This window comes from Solanum pennellii, chromosome 4 (assembly GCF_001406875.1).
Source record: "Solanum pennellii chromosome 4, SPENNV200".
In the NCBI taxonomy this organism is placed as follows: Eukaryota; Viridiplantae; Streptophyta; class Magnoliopsida; order Solanales; family Solanaceae; genus Solanum; species Solanum pennellii.
In genome coordinates, this window is record NC_028640.1 from 68,620,908 (window position 1) to 68,636,795 (window position 15,888).

The 15,888-nt window shown below is 33.8% G+C and overlaps 2 protein-coding genes across 7 annotated transcripts; both read left to right on the forward strand.

Moving 5' to 3' along the window:
* The first annotated feature begins 5,599 nt into the window (after window positions 1-5,599).
* LOC107017914 (armadillo repeat-containing protein 7-like) lies at window positions 5,600-10,490 on the forward strand. Of its 6 annotated transcripts, XM_015218205.2 has the most exons (8): window positions 5,600-5,844; window positions 7,704-7,910; window positions 8,046-8,122; window positions 8,288-8,324; window positions 9,103-9,176; window positions 9,268-9,376; window positions 9,499-9,581; window positions 10,233-10,490. In XM_015218205.2, exons 3-8 carry the CDS (start codon window positions 8,051-8,053, stop codon window positions 10,407-10,409), a joined length of 552 nt encoding a protein of 183 aa, XP_015073691.1. In that variant the 5' UTR covers window positions 5,600-5,844; window positions 7,704-7,910; window positions 8,046-8,050; the 3' UTR covers window positions 10,410-10,490. The 6 variants fall into 6 exon arrangements, with proteins under 6 accessions (XP_015073691.1, XP_027771931.1, XP_015073693.1 ...); XM_027916130.1 differs by having other exon boundaries at window positions 7,704-8,122; XM_015218207.2 differs by having other exon boundaries at window positions 7,704-8,122; window positions 9,268-9,361.
* A 754-nt stretch (window positions 10,491-11,244) lies between these two features.
* LOC107017915 (fructose-1,6-bisphosphatase, cytosolic) lies at window positions 11,245-15,055 on the forward strand. The gene is made up of 12 exons (XM_015218208.1): window positions 11,245-11,600; window positions 12,061-12,108; window positions 12,202-12,276; window positions 12,361-12,422; window positions 12,515-12,581; window positions 12,683-12,796; window positions 12,910-12,996; window positions 13,373-13,443; window positions 13,521-13,586; window positions 14,309-14,395; window positions 14,482-14,557; window positions 14,665-15,055. Exons 1-12 carry the CDS (start codon window positions 11,385-11,387, stop codon window positions 14,773-14,775), a joined length of 1,080 nt encoding a protein of 359 aa, XP_015073694.1. The 5' UTR covers window positions 11,245-11,384; the 3' UTR covers window positions 14,776-15,055.
* The last annotated feature ends 833 nt before the right edge of the window (window positions 15,056-15,888 follow it).

Below are 15,888 nucleotides of genomic sequence, written 5' to 3' on the forward strand. Positions count from 1 at the left end.
GCAGCCTCAAGGGAGAATCGAACCCGTGACCTATGGCTCCTTTACATCCCTCCCAAGGAGATCGCCTCTTACCAATTGATCTGCAGCTCAATTGGTAAGAGGCGATCTCCTTGGGAGGGATGTAAAGGAGCCATAGGTCACGGGTTCGATTCTCCCTTGAGGCTGCGAGCCAATAAGAGGGGATTAACAGAGCGAATGGCCGCCCATGGCAGAGACAATACCTGAGTATGTGGATCCCGAGGGTTGTCACATATATATAAGCAACAACAACAACAAAAAGGAAATGCAAAATTGCAAATTGTCTTTCATATTACTAATACAATAACTACCTTTCAAGTTTCACCTTTGTCTTTCTCCTGCAGTCCTGCTCCTCCTTGTTCAACACAACATCAACTCATCAAGGATCAAGCTATCAATACTTGCAACTTGCAAGCCAACAACTCATACAAGTACACAATATGCCACAACAATAATAGGCTTACTGGTACTGCCAACAGCCACACAATACGTCAACTATAACATTCAACACTTAACAATTAACTAGTCGTCAAGTCGTCAACATTCATCACTTAACAATTAACACTGCAACAACTGTACAATACATATATAAACTTTTCAACACAAATATGAAATCTCATAATAAAATAACATAATAAAGCAGCAACAAAGTGTAACATAATAATAGCAACAGTACAAGCATGCAAGTTGCAACATTACAGAAGTAAAAAATTCAACACAATTCTAGCCTACCACAATCCACACAGAAGCACAAATTCAAAATATAACATACATCAGTTACACAACCTGAAAATTGAGTCTAAACATAGTTCTAATAGTTCATGTTCAAGTAAACAACATAATAACTAGTCATCAATCCTCGAGAGTTGACGATTCTGATTCCTGTTTTCCAAACAACCCTTAACATGTCTTCTTAAGGAGGCAGTCCCAGTATTGCGTGAATGGTAATAAGCACAACCACAATGAATACATTTTACTTTCCACGATCCATCTTCATTTTCTTTAAGTTTTTCATAGTGATTCCAAACAAGTGATCAAGCATTAGAACCATGAAGTCAAGGCATGATAGAATCTAATTAACAAAGAAACAGAGAAAGTATTAGATCAATCATAAATCAGACACAAAGACAAGATAACACATGTATATACCTTCCTTCCTCCAATTTTACATTGTCATCAATGTAAAATTCTTTTTCAAGTTTAGCAAAATCTAAAGAGAAATACGATAACAAGTCAAGGCTCAAGACTTAAACAATAAAAGTACTAAATAAACATATTCACAATTTAACATCAATGAAATTCTTTTCTTACCTTCTTCAAGTTGCTCAAGAAAATCTAAATCTTCCTCAATACTTATGGGTTGTGGCTCACTCCGAAGCCAATCTTTGAAGGCACATTAGAGCTTGTACCAATCTAGGAGTTAATGAACTACTAAATGAATCAAGTATGCGCCCTCCAGTACTAAAAGCACATTCAGACGCCACACTTGAAACGGGAATAGCCAACACATCTCGAGCCATCTCAGAAAGAAATGGAAATCTAGGTGAGTTAACTTTCCACCAAAGCAATACATCAAAATCTGATTTTTCAATTTCAATTTCTTCATCAAGATATTTAACTAATTCTGACTTTGAACTTGCACCTCCCTTTTCAGATTTATGTTTATGTAATTCCTCAAAAAAAAAATTCAAATTCTCCTACAGAACTTGAAATAGAAGTATCCACCCCAGTTGAAGAAAATTGACCACTTTTATCATTTGAAACTGGGTTTGTATACTCATTAAACAAAGCTTCCATGTACGTTCGCGCACCATTTTCTATAGCAGTCCCTTTTTCTCCAAACATCTTCTTAAGTGCAAAGCCAAGAGTGCTAAATTTGTGACGAGGATCTAAAACACATGGTACGAAAACTATCTTATTCATTTTTTCAGCATCACCCCAATATTTGTCAAATTTCTCCTTCATATTTTCTGCCATTTTAGCCAAAACTTGATCTTCATTTAATATCAATTGATTCAAGTAAACACCAACTTGATAAATTTCAAGAAAATGAAGATTTGATGTAACATATCGTGAACCGGATATCTTCAAAGTAAGATTAAAAAATATTTCAAGAAATTTTGTAATTCTCTTTACGCCCTCCCAATCACTACTCAAAAGTGTACCTGTAGAATTTTTATCAACGAACTTAAGATATAGTGCCAAACCAATATCACGATCGGCGTACTCTACAATTTCCCCTTCATATTCAATAACACCTGCTCAACATCAGGTAGGTGGAATTCCACCTTGTAGGAGCATCCAAGCATAAAGACTTTTTAGCAAGATTTTCATCTTCACAACATTTTTGAAACTTTTTCCACCTAGCAGGAGATTGCATGATGTATCTCACTGCTTGCCTAACTCGTTCAATAGACACATTTGCTTCTTTTGTACCATCTTGAACAATAAGATTCAGAATATGAGTCATACACCTAATATGAAGGTGACTACCATCTATTAAGTTGGTTCCCTATTTAGTTAATTGCTTAGACAACTCAGTTATTCCCACACTATTTGAACCAACATTATCAACTGTTACAGTGAAAATTCGATGCAATCCCTACTCATGTAAGCACGTACTAATAGACTTTCCAAGATCTTCACCTCTATGACTAGTAATTGGACAAAAGTTGATAATTCTTTTATGCAATGTTCAATTTTTATCAATCCAATGAGCAGTAATGACCATATAATTGATTCTTTGTATGAACGTCCAAGTATCAGTGGTTAAAGACACCCTTTGTTGTGTTTTCTTAAAAACAGTCATCAACTTACGTTTTTCTTCATAAAAAAGATCAAAACAGTTACGAGTCACAGTGGTACGGGAAGGAATGTGGAAACAAGGTTGTGCTACTTTCATAAATTGTTTAAACCTTATTTTTCAACAAATCTGAAAGGAAGCTCATCAATGATTACCATACGACACAATGCCTTTCTAAACTCTTCTTGATCAAATTTTCATGGAACAACAACTACATCACCGTTGTTACCCCCTATCATTGGTTGAAATGCTAATCTTGATTGTTTAATACCAATATTATAAGGCATCTTTGTGCATTTGTTTATATGAGTAAGCATTGACGTTGTACCATGTTCTTTTGTGTCAGCAAAATACTCTTTCTTACAATAGTTACAAACAGTCTTTTCAGTTCCATCAGAATCAGTTTTACGAGTAAAATGATCCCACGCACGAGATCTTTTTTTCCTTCCTTTCCTTACTTTAGACTCAATAGTTTGACTTTGATCTATGCATTTGAATTAGAAGCACCACTTTCACCAATAACTTTATCAATTATGATATTTTCAGCCATGGTACATTCACCAAAAACTGCGAAAAGATATAAACACTAAGTAGTTTTATTAAAGAAAGAACTACAAAGTACAAATAAATAGGCTAAGTAGTATCATATTTTTACACACTTGACAATAGACTATTAGACACATTACAGTAAATAGTTCACACAAAGAAGCAAATTTAAATTCTGGAATTTGAGCTTGTTACAACTTACAACCAACAAATGAACAAATCACATTTAAAGGAGAAAATTTTACCACTAAATGACAATTACAGAATTACAGTTGTAACATTCCTTATGGCATTACTTTTCGGGTATGTCTGAGTCTCAACGAGTACTAATATAGCTTAAAAATTTATAAGTTTGCGCGTTTCTATAATCTACGATTATGATTATGATGCAGGTTAAAGACAACTAACATGAAAGCTAGAAGTGGAAAAGCCAAAAGTTATTGATACATAAATATGCATTGGAGGTGCCTTTTTACTGACTTTTTACAAAGGCAAACCTTTAATCCATTTTTCACACTTAAAAGATTTATCTCAAACTTTGGAGGAACCTATCAGCTCCTCTAACAGAAATGTACAATGGATCTCTGGCTCGATGATCTTATTCGCTGGAACTATTATGGTACAACGAATAAGTAGAATAAAAATCGTAATTCGTTACCTTTTGTCTGACGCCTGCGGCCTGAGTGACTGACTGGAGTAGTGGAGGTGGAGTAGTCGTCGCCTGAGGTGGAGGTAAGAGGAGAGCGGGCGTCGACTGTAAAACTATTGAACCCTAAATCGTGAGAAGTGAGGAATCAGGAATGGATTGTAAATTAGATATTTACGAATATAAAAACAATGATAATATAATAATGGGTCTTATCGGGGTATCGGGTAGCCCAAAATTTTGGCTTCCCAACCCGACCCCCGAACCGATTACCCAATAAAGTAATTTCGTAAATCGAGCCCTAAACCGTTAGCCCATTAACCCGAACCGTTAGCCCAATAACCCGAAAATCGATTCGGGTTGATGGTTTGACCCAATTTTTTCACAAGCCTACCCAGGAAGTTGTGATTGTAAATTATAACGTGCATTAACTATGCGTCCTAGGCTCGATGTGTGAAAGTACCTAACATAGAATCTTAAGACACTGAAATGACTGAACAGAGAATCTCTGAGTACTTTCAATTGAAAGAGATACTTAAAGAAATTTAGATTTGTTTTATTTGATCTCCTTTATAATATCAATTTATTGGCATATTTCTGAAATATTCTATTAAATAAAACATTAAGAATATATCTTAAGCTCGCAGAAAATTATTATTTTTCAATAATAAGCTTTAATGAGAGCACAAAATAACTCATCCTCTTGACTAAGATCACAACATGAATCTCAAAGAATGACATAAAAATAAAATAACAAAATCACAATTAGGCTTCTTGACTCAAACACGTTTATGTAATTATAGTCTGTTGATTTATTCAAGATGAGTAAACTCAAATTCAAGATGCGATACACAAATCATGATCGCATTTACACGTTCGGATTGATATATGTTGACAGTGAAGTACACATAATTTTTTACAAGTATATATATATATATGTGTGTGTAATGATAATGAAGCAGGTTAAAAAATAATTTATGTATGAAAAATAATTAAAATATACCTTGAACTATGCTATAGATCATATATACTCCTATATGAATTTTTAAAAATTAAAAGTCAAAAATAAAAATTTAAAACGAATCCTTTTCACTTCCATTAGATAAAGGATATATGTGATCTCCTTTTGTAATAGTAAGGATATATAAGAACCATTATATAATAATAAAAGCATATACAAATCACGTTTATAACAAAAGATATAATTTTAAATAACAAAATTAAAAAATATATCGAATCATTTTAATGTGAGAAAATATATATATCTACACTATTTATTAACGAGAAATGGTGTATATATTGCTCTTTAAATGAATCTGTATTCTCTCCTTATTCCCCCCTAATTTTGCTAAACCCGCCAAAACATATATTACCATTATAATTTTTTCATTTCCCAACAATAACTCTTTTATCTTAATTTATGTCATTTTTTATTCTTTAAAAATCAAATAATTTAAATACAATTGAAAATTTTTGTGTAAAATCTTCTATTTTTTAAAAAAATAAAATTTATATATCACTTAAAAAAATACTATAAAATAAAATAATATTTTTTAAATTTTGAAAGATGTAAATTGGGATGCAGGAGTAATAAAAGACATATACAGATTAGAGAGAAATAAAAAACGCCCATGCTCAAAAACGGAGATGGAGAAATTCGCTAAAAAATTCCTTGTTCATCGCTGAAACCTTGGATCAACGTATGTATTTGAACAGAAATCCCTTCGCTCAACACTCATAGCTGATGTGAATTTGTTCAGAGCCCTAAAAATCACTGTGTTCAGAGTCCTAATTGTCGTTCTTCACTGCATTCAGAGCCCTAAAATCGCTGGTATGAGTTTCTTCTTACAATATATGATTGGCTTATATTAATTAATTACAATTTTGAGGAAGAACAAAGTGTTTATTGGTGTATATTGCAGTTACTAAACTTAAGCAATGCTTCAACAGTCATCATTCACTTAAGAATCACCTGTGTAGTTGGTGTTAACCTCAACTGTATCTTCCATTAGAATCCCTAATCGGCAACATATGTCCTTTACACTTTGCTAGAAATGGCCTAACACTAAAAAGTAGGTGGAAAACTAAGCTGGTTATATATTTAAGTTTAATTCACACATGCATGGTGATTCAGATGTGTGCTGAATCTGTGTTAGCTGTAGTCCATGTACTAAGATTATTATTGGTGATGCATGAAGTTTATCATAAACTCAATGGACAAGAAATTGAAGAACACGTCATAGATGTATGGAAGCCAATTTCAGACTTCTTTTTTGTGGTAATTTTGAACGAAATTAACCTAATGATTTTGTCCATACACAACTCATTTGTGGAGAATCATCCTAAACCTTAAGGGTATAGCATGGACAATGCCAGGCAAGATAACAGCTGGGAGGGAAAATGTTCACATGCTAAAGATAAGAGTAGATGGAGAATTGTCTCAGCTTGTATTTGGTGGACAGCTTGGAAGGAGAGGAGTTCTAGATGTTCTGAGAGATAGGCCTTAGAGAATGATGTGCAGAAGATCAAGTTGAATTTCATCTTACTGCTATGTTTTTGGTGTTATCAGATTTACTCTAATGATATTGTGTCTATCATAGATGTTCTAGATTCTTTATAGCTAGAGAGGGAAGACACTAGAGCTCTATTGTAAATATGTTTCGTTACTACCCAAGTACTGTTCTGATCCCTGGTATGATACAAAGTTACTCATTTCAAAAAAAAAAAAAAAAACTGAAAAATTTAGTCCTGGAATTCGAACACAAATGTTTGTGATTGATGGATGTCTGAACCAACATGAAAGATGTATATAATATAAGTTTTCTAGATCCTCCTACTTCTACTTGGATCCTCTTTGTATTCAATAACACTAAGTACTTTTTTATGATTAATAAAATGTCATATTTACCGATTAAAAGAACTCTTTAGAACAGATAGAATACCAAGTCATCAACGTTGGGTCCGTGCTCAACACAGGCTATTACCTATCTAGTATGGAAATATATGCCATTTAATATGTGTTGTTTAACACAAATACTGAGTCTAGGATGAAGCTATACACACTTTTTTTGGTGGTTCTGGAAAATTCGATTTCACTTGTTTGTTGAATAGGATTGTATCTTTACTCTGCTTCGTATTGTAATTTTCAATTTAACCTCAAACGTTTAGTTCAGTTGATTAACATCCTCTTAGCACCTTTAGTTTGTTAAACGCACTATATTTCTTTTTCCTTCCATTTCAATTCATTGTGTCTATCAAAGGAATTTAATTATTAGACATTGGGGTGATCTTGAATTCGCTGAAAGTATCAAGGTTTTCCTTCCTATTTGGCTTTAAGTTATTGGCTTCACTTGAGAGGAAAAGTTTCATTAACTTGTCGTAACCAGTAGAATCGAATACAGCAGAATCAAGAGATAAATATTTGTGAATTTGTGGTTAAACTAGCTAACTTGTAGGGGAGAAATTTGGGATAGAGAGAATCCCTAATTTATGGTTTAGGAAAAATTATTTAGTAACTGAATGAAATATACCTGACTAGAGAGGAATAGATATAGAAGATTTCATAGTCAACCTATAACTAGTATGGGATTGAGCCATAGTTGAGTGAGAGTCCATAGTTGAGTGAGAGTTTGTTCTCAGAGAAATCTCCAGTTTATCATAATTTCTGTATCTGAATTTATATGCAAACAGGAACAGAAATTGGAGGATTCGAGGCTATGAGAAATGAAGATTCATCTGGGACTGGTTAAGAGGAGCTGAAGGTGCAATAGTGAGAAGGATTTCAGTTGTGGCAAGGGTTGAGAAGAAACGAAGAATGATCTTACTAATACAAGGATTAACAATTGCTTTTTCCTACAGGAGTTTCTCTTAAGCTCGTTTTCATTGCTCTAACTAACAGTAAATGAGACTGAATATGTAGTATAAAATCCTATTTGCATGATGCATAGTTATATGGTTGCTGTAATCTAGTCTGTGTATGGTTGTTAAATGTTAATATGTTTAATTTTATATGTTCCTCTTCCCTTATTGCAGTTTACATGTTTACAAATAGCCAAAGGCAAGAAGAGCGCACCGGAAAATATGGGACTCCAAGGGTGAAGTACCTTCAGGTTAAACCTGCAACTCACTGTATTGATTGCCTGACGCTATGAGAGAAAGAACACTACAACTGCAAAACTGTGTTGATACTAAGTAAAAATTGTGCATAACAATTCCTTATTAGCATAGATCTTGTTTGCTTGTTTGCCCAATCAGTTCTTTGATTCTTGTTTCAGGAATTGGTGAATCAGTTTCAGAATGCTTCTGCTGAAGGTATGCTTAGACTTTTATTCAACTGATTTTCGCTGTATCTCCCGAACTTGGATTTGCTGAAATGAGACAAAATGTACTATCAGAATATCATATGGACATTCTTGTTTAGTCAAGTGCAATATTTTCATCAGGGAGTTCATAGATGTTTTCTAGCTTGCAATAATGTTTATATTAACATAAGAATATCACTAATACTTTCAAGTCACTACAAAGCTGTGTTCATATTTGTAAGTTAGGGCGATTTATGGCGGGTTTTGAGTTTTCAAGCAAGATGTTGAACGATAAAGCAGCTGTTATTCTGACCAACAGATATCTATTAGCTATGGCAATTCGACTTACGTTTGTCCCCTAAAAATAGGAATAACAGCGTAATTAGTAAGATGCATGTCCTATCGCTATCCCCTGTCTTTCCTCCATAAGAAAAAACTGCTCAGCGAGACGATGTAGTCATGTCAATAGCATCCAAAGCAAAAGATTGATATATAATGAGGTTCAGATCCATCTGAAACATAGTATTTTACTACTTAAGGAACTATACTAGCGGCCAACCCAATTTATTGTAGAAAGTTTCGCGATCAATGATTGAACCAACAGAGCAATCAGTATTGCTAACTAATAGAGTCTGTTAGTCTGACATTTCTGTGTCTGTTCAGTGGAAAGTTAATTTCACGCTTGTCAAGATAATAACATATATGGTAGCCAAATGATTAACTTCAATCTGCTTTCTTCACTTCTTGTTTTGGCATCTATATGGCTTGATATATTCTTGTTATTACAGAGACAAAAGAGAAGATCGTTGCTAATTTGGCGAACTTTGCATATGATCCTTTCAACTTTACCTTTTTGCGCCAGGTCAAGAATCTTCTGATGAGTAGTTTAATTTTGTTATTCGATCATCTTTTTCTCTTCTGGTTGCCTCAACATGTCTTTTAATATTCAACAGCTTAATGTTATAGAACTTTTTCTCGACTGTTTAACTGAGCCTAGTGAGAAGCTTGTGGAATTTGGGATTGGAGGAATCTGCAATGCTTGTGCCGGTAAAGATCAAAGCTGTAGGAATTTATGTTGGTTCCATGATTTGGAACTTCTTTTTTTCTTGGTTCTGCTTCGAATCACAGTAGACTTCTTGTGATCTTCTCCAAAAAGTTGACTATATAAGTGTTTGTGCTTGCAGATCCAGCTAATGCTGCTCTTGTCACTCAAAATGATGGTATCCCTCTCGTCATCCAGTGTTTGTCAAGTCCTGTTAGGAACACGGTAAGGACATAAACAAACATTTTGTGGTCTTCTTGGTTATTGAGTTCTTGCTGTTCATTCGTTAAAATTGCACATATACGTAGTGAGAAACTCGAAACTAAAATTGTTAATTGAACTGTTGAGTACCATTGATCCGTCAATCTTGTCGATAACTTTGATAAAAAATTTCAGGCATCAGACATATCATATCATCTCTTATAGAACTTGGTCTCTTCTTTTATCTTTTTTATGTTTGGCATCATACAAACTTCTGTTACTTTAGGCTGCAATCAGAATAAAATGATGTTGTCTTGTCATTCTGGAATCAGCTGTTCTACACACGAAGACTTCCAAATTTTACTAATTTTGTTCCTCAATCTCAAACTGGTTTACTGTTTGGTGGTCAATTTTACTTCTCAAGGTCTAATGTAAATCACTTATGGACATCCTCGTTTAAGCAATTACAGATATGAACATAAACATTGCTCTCCTCGTCTTTATTCGAACAATCAAAATGATTTTTATATGTTTAGATGTTGAATTCCATTGGACTTCATTTTGTGTTCGTCTCTGAACACCTCCCACCCCTTGAAAAACATTGTTCTGCCACTGGCTCAACGTATATGGATGTATGTGCATGGATTTGACACAAATGAACTTCAATCTGGGCAGGTGAATTATGCTCTAGGAGCATTGTATTATCTATGCAATGCATCAAACAAGGAAGAGATCTTAAAGCCAGAAGTAATTGATGCAATCAAGAGTTATGCAGCTGCAGGTGGAGTTAGTACAAGCTTCAGTAATTTAGCTCAGGCTTTCTTAGATCAACATGTTCCTCAACTTAATTAAAATGGAGGAAACCACAGATTATGTTGTTAAATTATATTTGAGCCGATGATCTATCGCAAACAATTTATTACTTCCATCCAATTCATTATATTTTCAAAAAGTTATGAAGTCCACGAAGCACGGGACGTGGGCAAAGAAGACCCATGCCAAGCCAGTGGGAGATGGAAACAAAACAAGTAATAAAGAGAACAAATAATGAGTTTCGAAAAGAACAGAAATTAGCATAAGGACGAGAATCACATTATCTTAGTGCCAACCACTAATCCTACGTATCACTCTCCTCTTTCCATGTGTCATCCTACACTTCCTTTGCCATCAGATCAGATAGCCCCGTTAATAGCTGCACTGCACTGTATATCAAAAAAATACATAACAATCATTCAAATAATATTGTTAATTTCAACTTTATATAATTATCAATTTATCATCGATATCTATCTTGGTATGCTTTCGCTGCCCTTTGTTACTTGTTAGGAGTTGATATACACTGATTCAGATATTATTCTTTTTAACTTTAATTTTTCATATGACATGTTTAAGATTACAAAATTAAAGAGTATTTTGATACATTTGACATAACTTTAATTTAGAATTACAAGATTAAAATTATTTTTTCTTTTCTTAAATTTCGTTCTAAGTTAAATTAGATCGTTTCAAATCAAATTAGATTATTTTTTTAAAAACGAATGAAATCATATCTATGTAGATATTTATTTTTTCAACAATCCTGTAAGTTATTATAAGGATAACTCACTGAAATATCATTATATGTGACGTTGATAATGAAGAGCTAGGTAGCCAGTGAGAGATACAGACAAATTAAGCAGAGAAGAAAAACAAATTAGTTACAGAAATGACGAATTGGATCACGCTTTATCTTAGTGCCAACCACTGATCCCATGCATCACTCTCCTCTTTCCACGTGTCATCCTCTGACGTCAGATCAGATTCCTCTTCCCTTTTTTTAAATATATAATGAGCATTTTAGCAAGTACTGCGTGCCCAATCTCTTGCACAAAAATCGAAAGCACGATGGATCACGCGGCGGATGCTCACCGGACGGATTTGATGACGATAACAAGGTTTGTGTTGAATGAACAGACGAAGCACCCTGAATCCCGTGGAGACTTCAGTATTTTGCTCAGTCACATTGTTCTTGGCTGCAAGTTCGTATGCACTGCTGTTAACAAGGTTTTTATATCAACTTCTCTGTTTTGATTTTTTGTTTTCATTTGATTTGTGTGTGGTTATTGAAGAGGGTGATGCTTTAATTTTGCATGTTTATTGTACAAAGGTGGCGTCTACTAGCTAACAATTTTTTTCCTTTTAGAATTATGCGTCAGATTTATTTGCCTTATAGCAGCCAATTTAGTGGAGGAATATCAATTTTTCCTCTTCTCTTCTATCTGCTGTATTATTTTCAGCGGTGCAGATTAATGAAGTTGTAGTGCAAGAAAATAAATTAACTGCAGGTACTGATCGATAGAGCTCAGTAGTTATTTTTAACTAATTTTTCGTGATTACAAAAATGTACAAGGCAGAGGAAGCTTCTGTAGAATGAATCTGTTTTTGTGTAACATGTATTATATATACCTTGTTTTGTTTTTCCGTTTACTCCTGTATTGATATATTTACGAGTACATCCTTCCAGGCAGGTTTGGCTAAACTCCTAGGACTTGCTGGTGAGACTAATGTGCAGGCAAGTTCATGAAGATGCTGCTCTTATAATATTAATAAAGCTTCCAATCTGTTTCAACTTTGGAATTACTCTGGTTTTGATTTCTAATTGTAGGGAGAAGATCAAAAGAAACTTGATGTACTCTCAAATGAAGTGTTTATCAAGGCTTTGGTTAGCAGTGGCCGAACAGTAAGACTCGAGATACTCATTTTTATTAGTACACATTGTGAAAATATATGGTGATTTTAGTCTAAAAGATGTCAAATTATACAGTGCATTCTCGTCTCTGAAGAAGATGAAGAGGCCACATTTGTGGAGCCAGCTAACCGTGGAAAGTGAGTGTTATTGTTCTATCTCTCTAGTTTGACATTTATCATTATGTTTTGAGAACTAATTACTAATCCATTGATGCAATTTTAAATGACAGATACTGTGTAGTTTTTGATCCTCTGGATGGATCATCGAACATCGATTGTGGTGTTTCTATTGGAACGGTATGATTCTAGTTTGAGAAATATTTATGTTGTTGTTACTTGGCTATCCACCACTATATCCTTTTTCATGTCACAATGAATAATATGTCTCATTTATATAGATCTTTGGGATATACATGATCAAAGACGGTCATGAACCAACACTAGATGATGTCTTGCAACCTGGGATGAACATGTTAGCTGCTGGTTACTGCATGTATGGAAGTTCTTGTACGGTATGTGGCTCACATTTAATTTAAATATGCTCTGAAGTATTTTGAAATTCTTGTAAGACAATGATGAGTTGGAAATACAAGTAATAAGATTTTCTGAACTCCGTTATTTGCAGCTAGTTTTGAGCACTGGATCTGGAGTTAATGGTTTTACCCTTGATCCCTCTCTTGGCGAGTTCATCCTAACTCATGCTGACATCAAGGTAACGCCGTTGCTTAGCTCCTTGTATCGCCTTAGAACATAGAACTTGTTGTTGACTAATAATCTTGATCATTACTTCATTACTCAAGATTGTCGTAGAACTTAAAGTTGATAATCTTGATGGAAAATGTTCTAATCAATTTTTAGGAAATGCTATCAAGATAATTTTTTATTAATCTTGAGTATGTTTTAAATGGTCTACTGGCTTCTCTCGGGTTGTAGAATCGAATGGCGTTTGGACCACACATAATCAACTTTCGGTTCTGTTAGTTAGTGACACATACGGCCTAACATAAGATTGGCTTAGCATATCTGGTGCCCCATTTCCTTTTTATGATTTCTGGTTAACATGGTTTTCGTTTTGCTTTTACGTGCAGATTCCTAAGAAAGGGAAGATTTATTCAGTGAATGAAGGAAATGCCAAGAACTGGGATGGTCCAACATCCAAGTACGCTTATTGGAAAGCAATAGCTAATAAGTTTGTTTCCCATGTTCATGATATCCTATTATTCTCTTAAATTTCAGATATGTGCAGAGCTGCAAGTATCCCGCTGATGGTTCTTCACCAAAATCTTTGAGATATATTGGAAGGTAATTGAAAACTTCATAGATGCTTAGATTGCACGGTTTGTATTGTTACCATGTCTTGTATGATCCAATTCGCCAACCTGCAATCTGAACCATATAATCATGACAGAAATTTCTGTTACTTGACATACTAGGCCCTAATATGCATCATGAAAAAATTTGATATGTGCTGTAAAGTTGAAACTCTCTATATATGTAAAAAATGGTTGAAGATGAGCTCTGTTGAGTTTGGATCTACATTCATTACGTTTTTGGGCATGGGACAATACGGATATCAAGCTCCCTGTTCGTCCTTCTTCAAAGAGATAAAGTCAGGCTTCCATTATCTATACTTTTTAACTTAATATGTATTTATCTCTGGTCATTTCCAACTGATAGCTACAATTTTAGGAATCATTACTTGACGATCTTAGAACTCTTATAAGCCAACTGTGGTTGAAATGTTCAAATGTTAAAAGGTTGACATTACATCTGCAGACGGGGTCAAATGGAGATTTTTTGTTGGATTTCTTATTAAACGAATCCTTCTATTCGACCATTTGTGCAAAGAGTTCAGTGGATTCTTGTAAAGCGGATTGGGGCTGATGTTGCTTCAATTTTAGTTTGTTTGTTCTTTTCTTGTGATTTCCCTATGTCTTTGGAATTGTTAACTTTGTATGTAATAGCTTTTGTTTGCATGGACATATTGTTAATCAACTTAGTCGAAGCTGGACTCTAATTTGCAGTATGGTTGCTGATGTTCATCGTACATTACTCTATGGAGGCATCTTCTTGTACCCCGGAGATAAGAAAAGCCCCAACGGGAAGCTGAGGTACGTTATGCACATTTTCGGAGTCACTGAAGAATTTCCTTTGCAATAACTCGCGGAAACCTTTGCTAATGAAATATATGAAACAGGGTTCTCTATGAAGTATTTCCCATGTCATTTCTGATGGAACAAGCAGGAGGTCAAGCATTTACTGGGAAGCAACGGGTACAATTTCTGATAATTCTGTCTATTAGGCACAGTATAATAATACAAGAAGCTAGCGTTTTGTTCTATTATTAGAACGTGACACTCGTAGTAATGTTATTATGCAGGCACTTGACTTAGTTCCAGAGAAGATACATGAACGCTCTCCTATATTTCTTGGTAGTTATGATGACGTTGAGGAGATCAAGAATCTCTACGCTGCTGAAGAGCAAAACTGATAGATGTATCTATACCATGTAATCACTTCACTACTCTTGCTGGTGCAGATATCAAATTTCTCAAATTAGAGCAAGTTGTTACTGTTTATGTTGCACAATAGCTGTTGTGACGCGATAATACGGTCACATTACTGGCTTGTTCTAACTTTTTTCTTGAAGTATCCTTTTCTCATCAACAATAAAATGTTGAATAGAGAAGTTCTGGCTTATTATTGCTCATATTAATTCAAAGTTCTTTTGTAATGTCATCAATTTAGAATCAAGCTAATCTTTTCTGCTAGATGTTGTCTGATTCTCATTGCATTGTTATCTTTCATAGGTTGTTGACTAACATCTATATAAATGATATCACTGGCTTACTTCTGGTGAAATTCTTGATAATGGAACTGAAAGATTGCCGATATAATTTTTAATTATTGTAATTTATAATATTTTTCGTAATTTTTAAATAGTATTTTGTTGTTTGCACTCTACCGATTTATGTGACAATGATAGAATTATAAGAGTCAGTTAAAAATTTAATATATTTTAAGTTGTTAATTGTTATGTTTTATAGTACATATAAGCAAGAACGCAAGAAGTTGTGTGCTTGTATGTAACCCTTTATATAAAAGAGAATTAGGTATTTATTTCTTATACTGTCAATTTTAAGTGAGTCAGATAAATTATAAATTGAATTTAAGATAGATTAAATCTATTGATTAATTTTTTAAAATTGTTTTTCTTAAAAATTTAAAGTTGTCACAATCATTAATAAAAATTATGATTTTAGCTAAAGATAATCATGAATGCTTGTTAGACATGGTTGGATGACCATATAAGCTTATTAAATGAAATGTCTTTTTTTTTTCTTTTTCCTGAAGCATAAATGTAGAAGAAAGAAATAGTATGTGCACTTGAACAGGAACGCCAATAATATTGTTCAATCATACATGTTGCACTAAAATATGCAAGGCTTAGGAATTATCTTTATTTATTTAAAAAAAAAGGTGCTTTTGGCTATAGATTTTTTAATTTTATAAATAATTATATTTTATTTTACGATGCTAGTGAAAAATAGAAACAATAAAAACAAGTGAAAAAACTGGTCAAGTATAAAAGAATGACAAATTT

What these genes read in the sequence shown, in the direction of transcription:
- LOC107017914 (XM_027916130.1), top strand. Translation starts at nt 8,009, where the DNA reads ATGTTTAATTTTATATGTTCCTCTTCCCTTATTGCAGTTTACATGTTT. An exon ending in TGCCGGTAAAGATCAAAGCT is followed by an intron (nt 9,377 to 9,498) that starts GTAGGAATTTAT and finishes TTGTGCTTGCAG; the next exon opens with ATCCAGCTAATGCTGCTCTT. An exon ending in CAAGTCCTGTTAGGAACACG is followed by an intron (nt 9,582 to 10,232) that starts GTAAGGACATAA and finishes CAATCTGGGCAG; the next exon opens with GTGAATTATGCTCTAGGAGC.
- LOC107017915 (XM_015218208.1), top strand. Translation starts at nt 11,385, where the DNA reads ATGAGCATTTTAGCAAGTACTGCGTGCCCAATCTCTTGCACAAAAATC. An exon ending in GAGCCAGCTAACCGTGGAAA is followed by an intron (nt 12,423 to 12,514) that starts GTGAGTGTTATT and finishes TTTAAATGACAG; the next exon opens with ATACTGTGTAGTTTTTGATC. An exon ending in AGCCCCAACGGGAAGCTGAG is followed by an intron (nt 14,396 to 14,481) that starts GTACGTTATGCA and finishes TATATGAAACAG; the next exon opens with GGTTCTCTATGAAGTATTTC.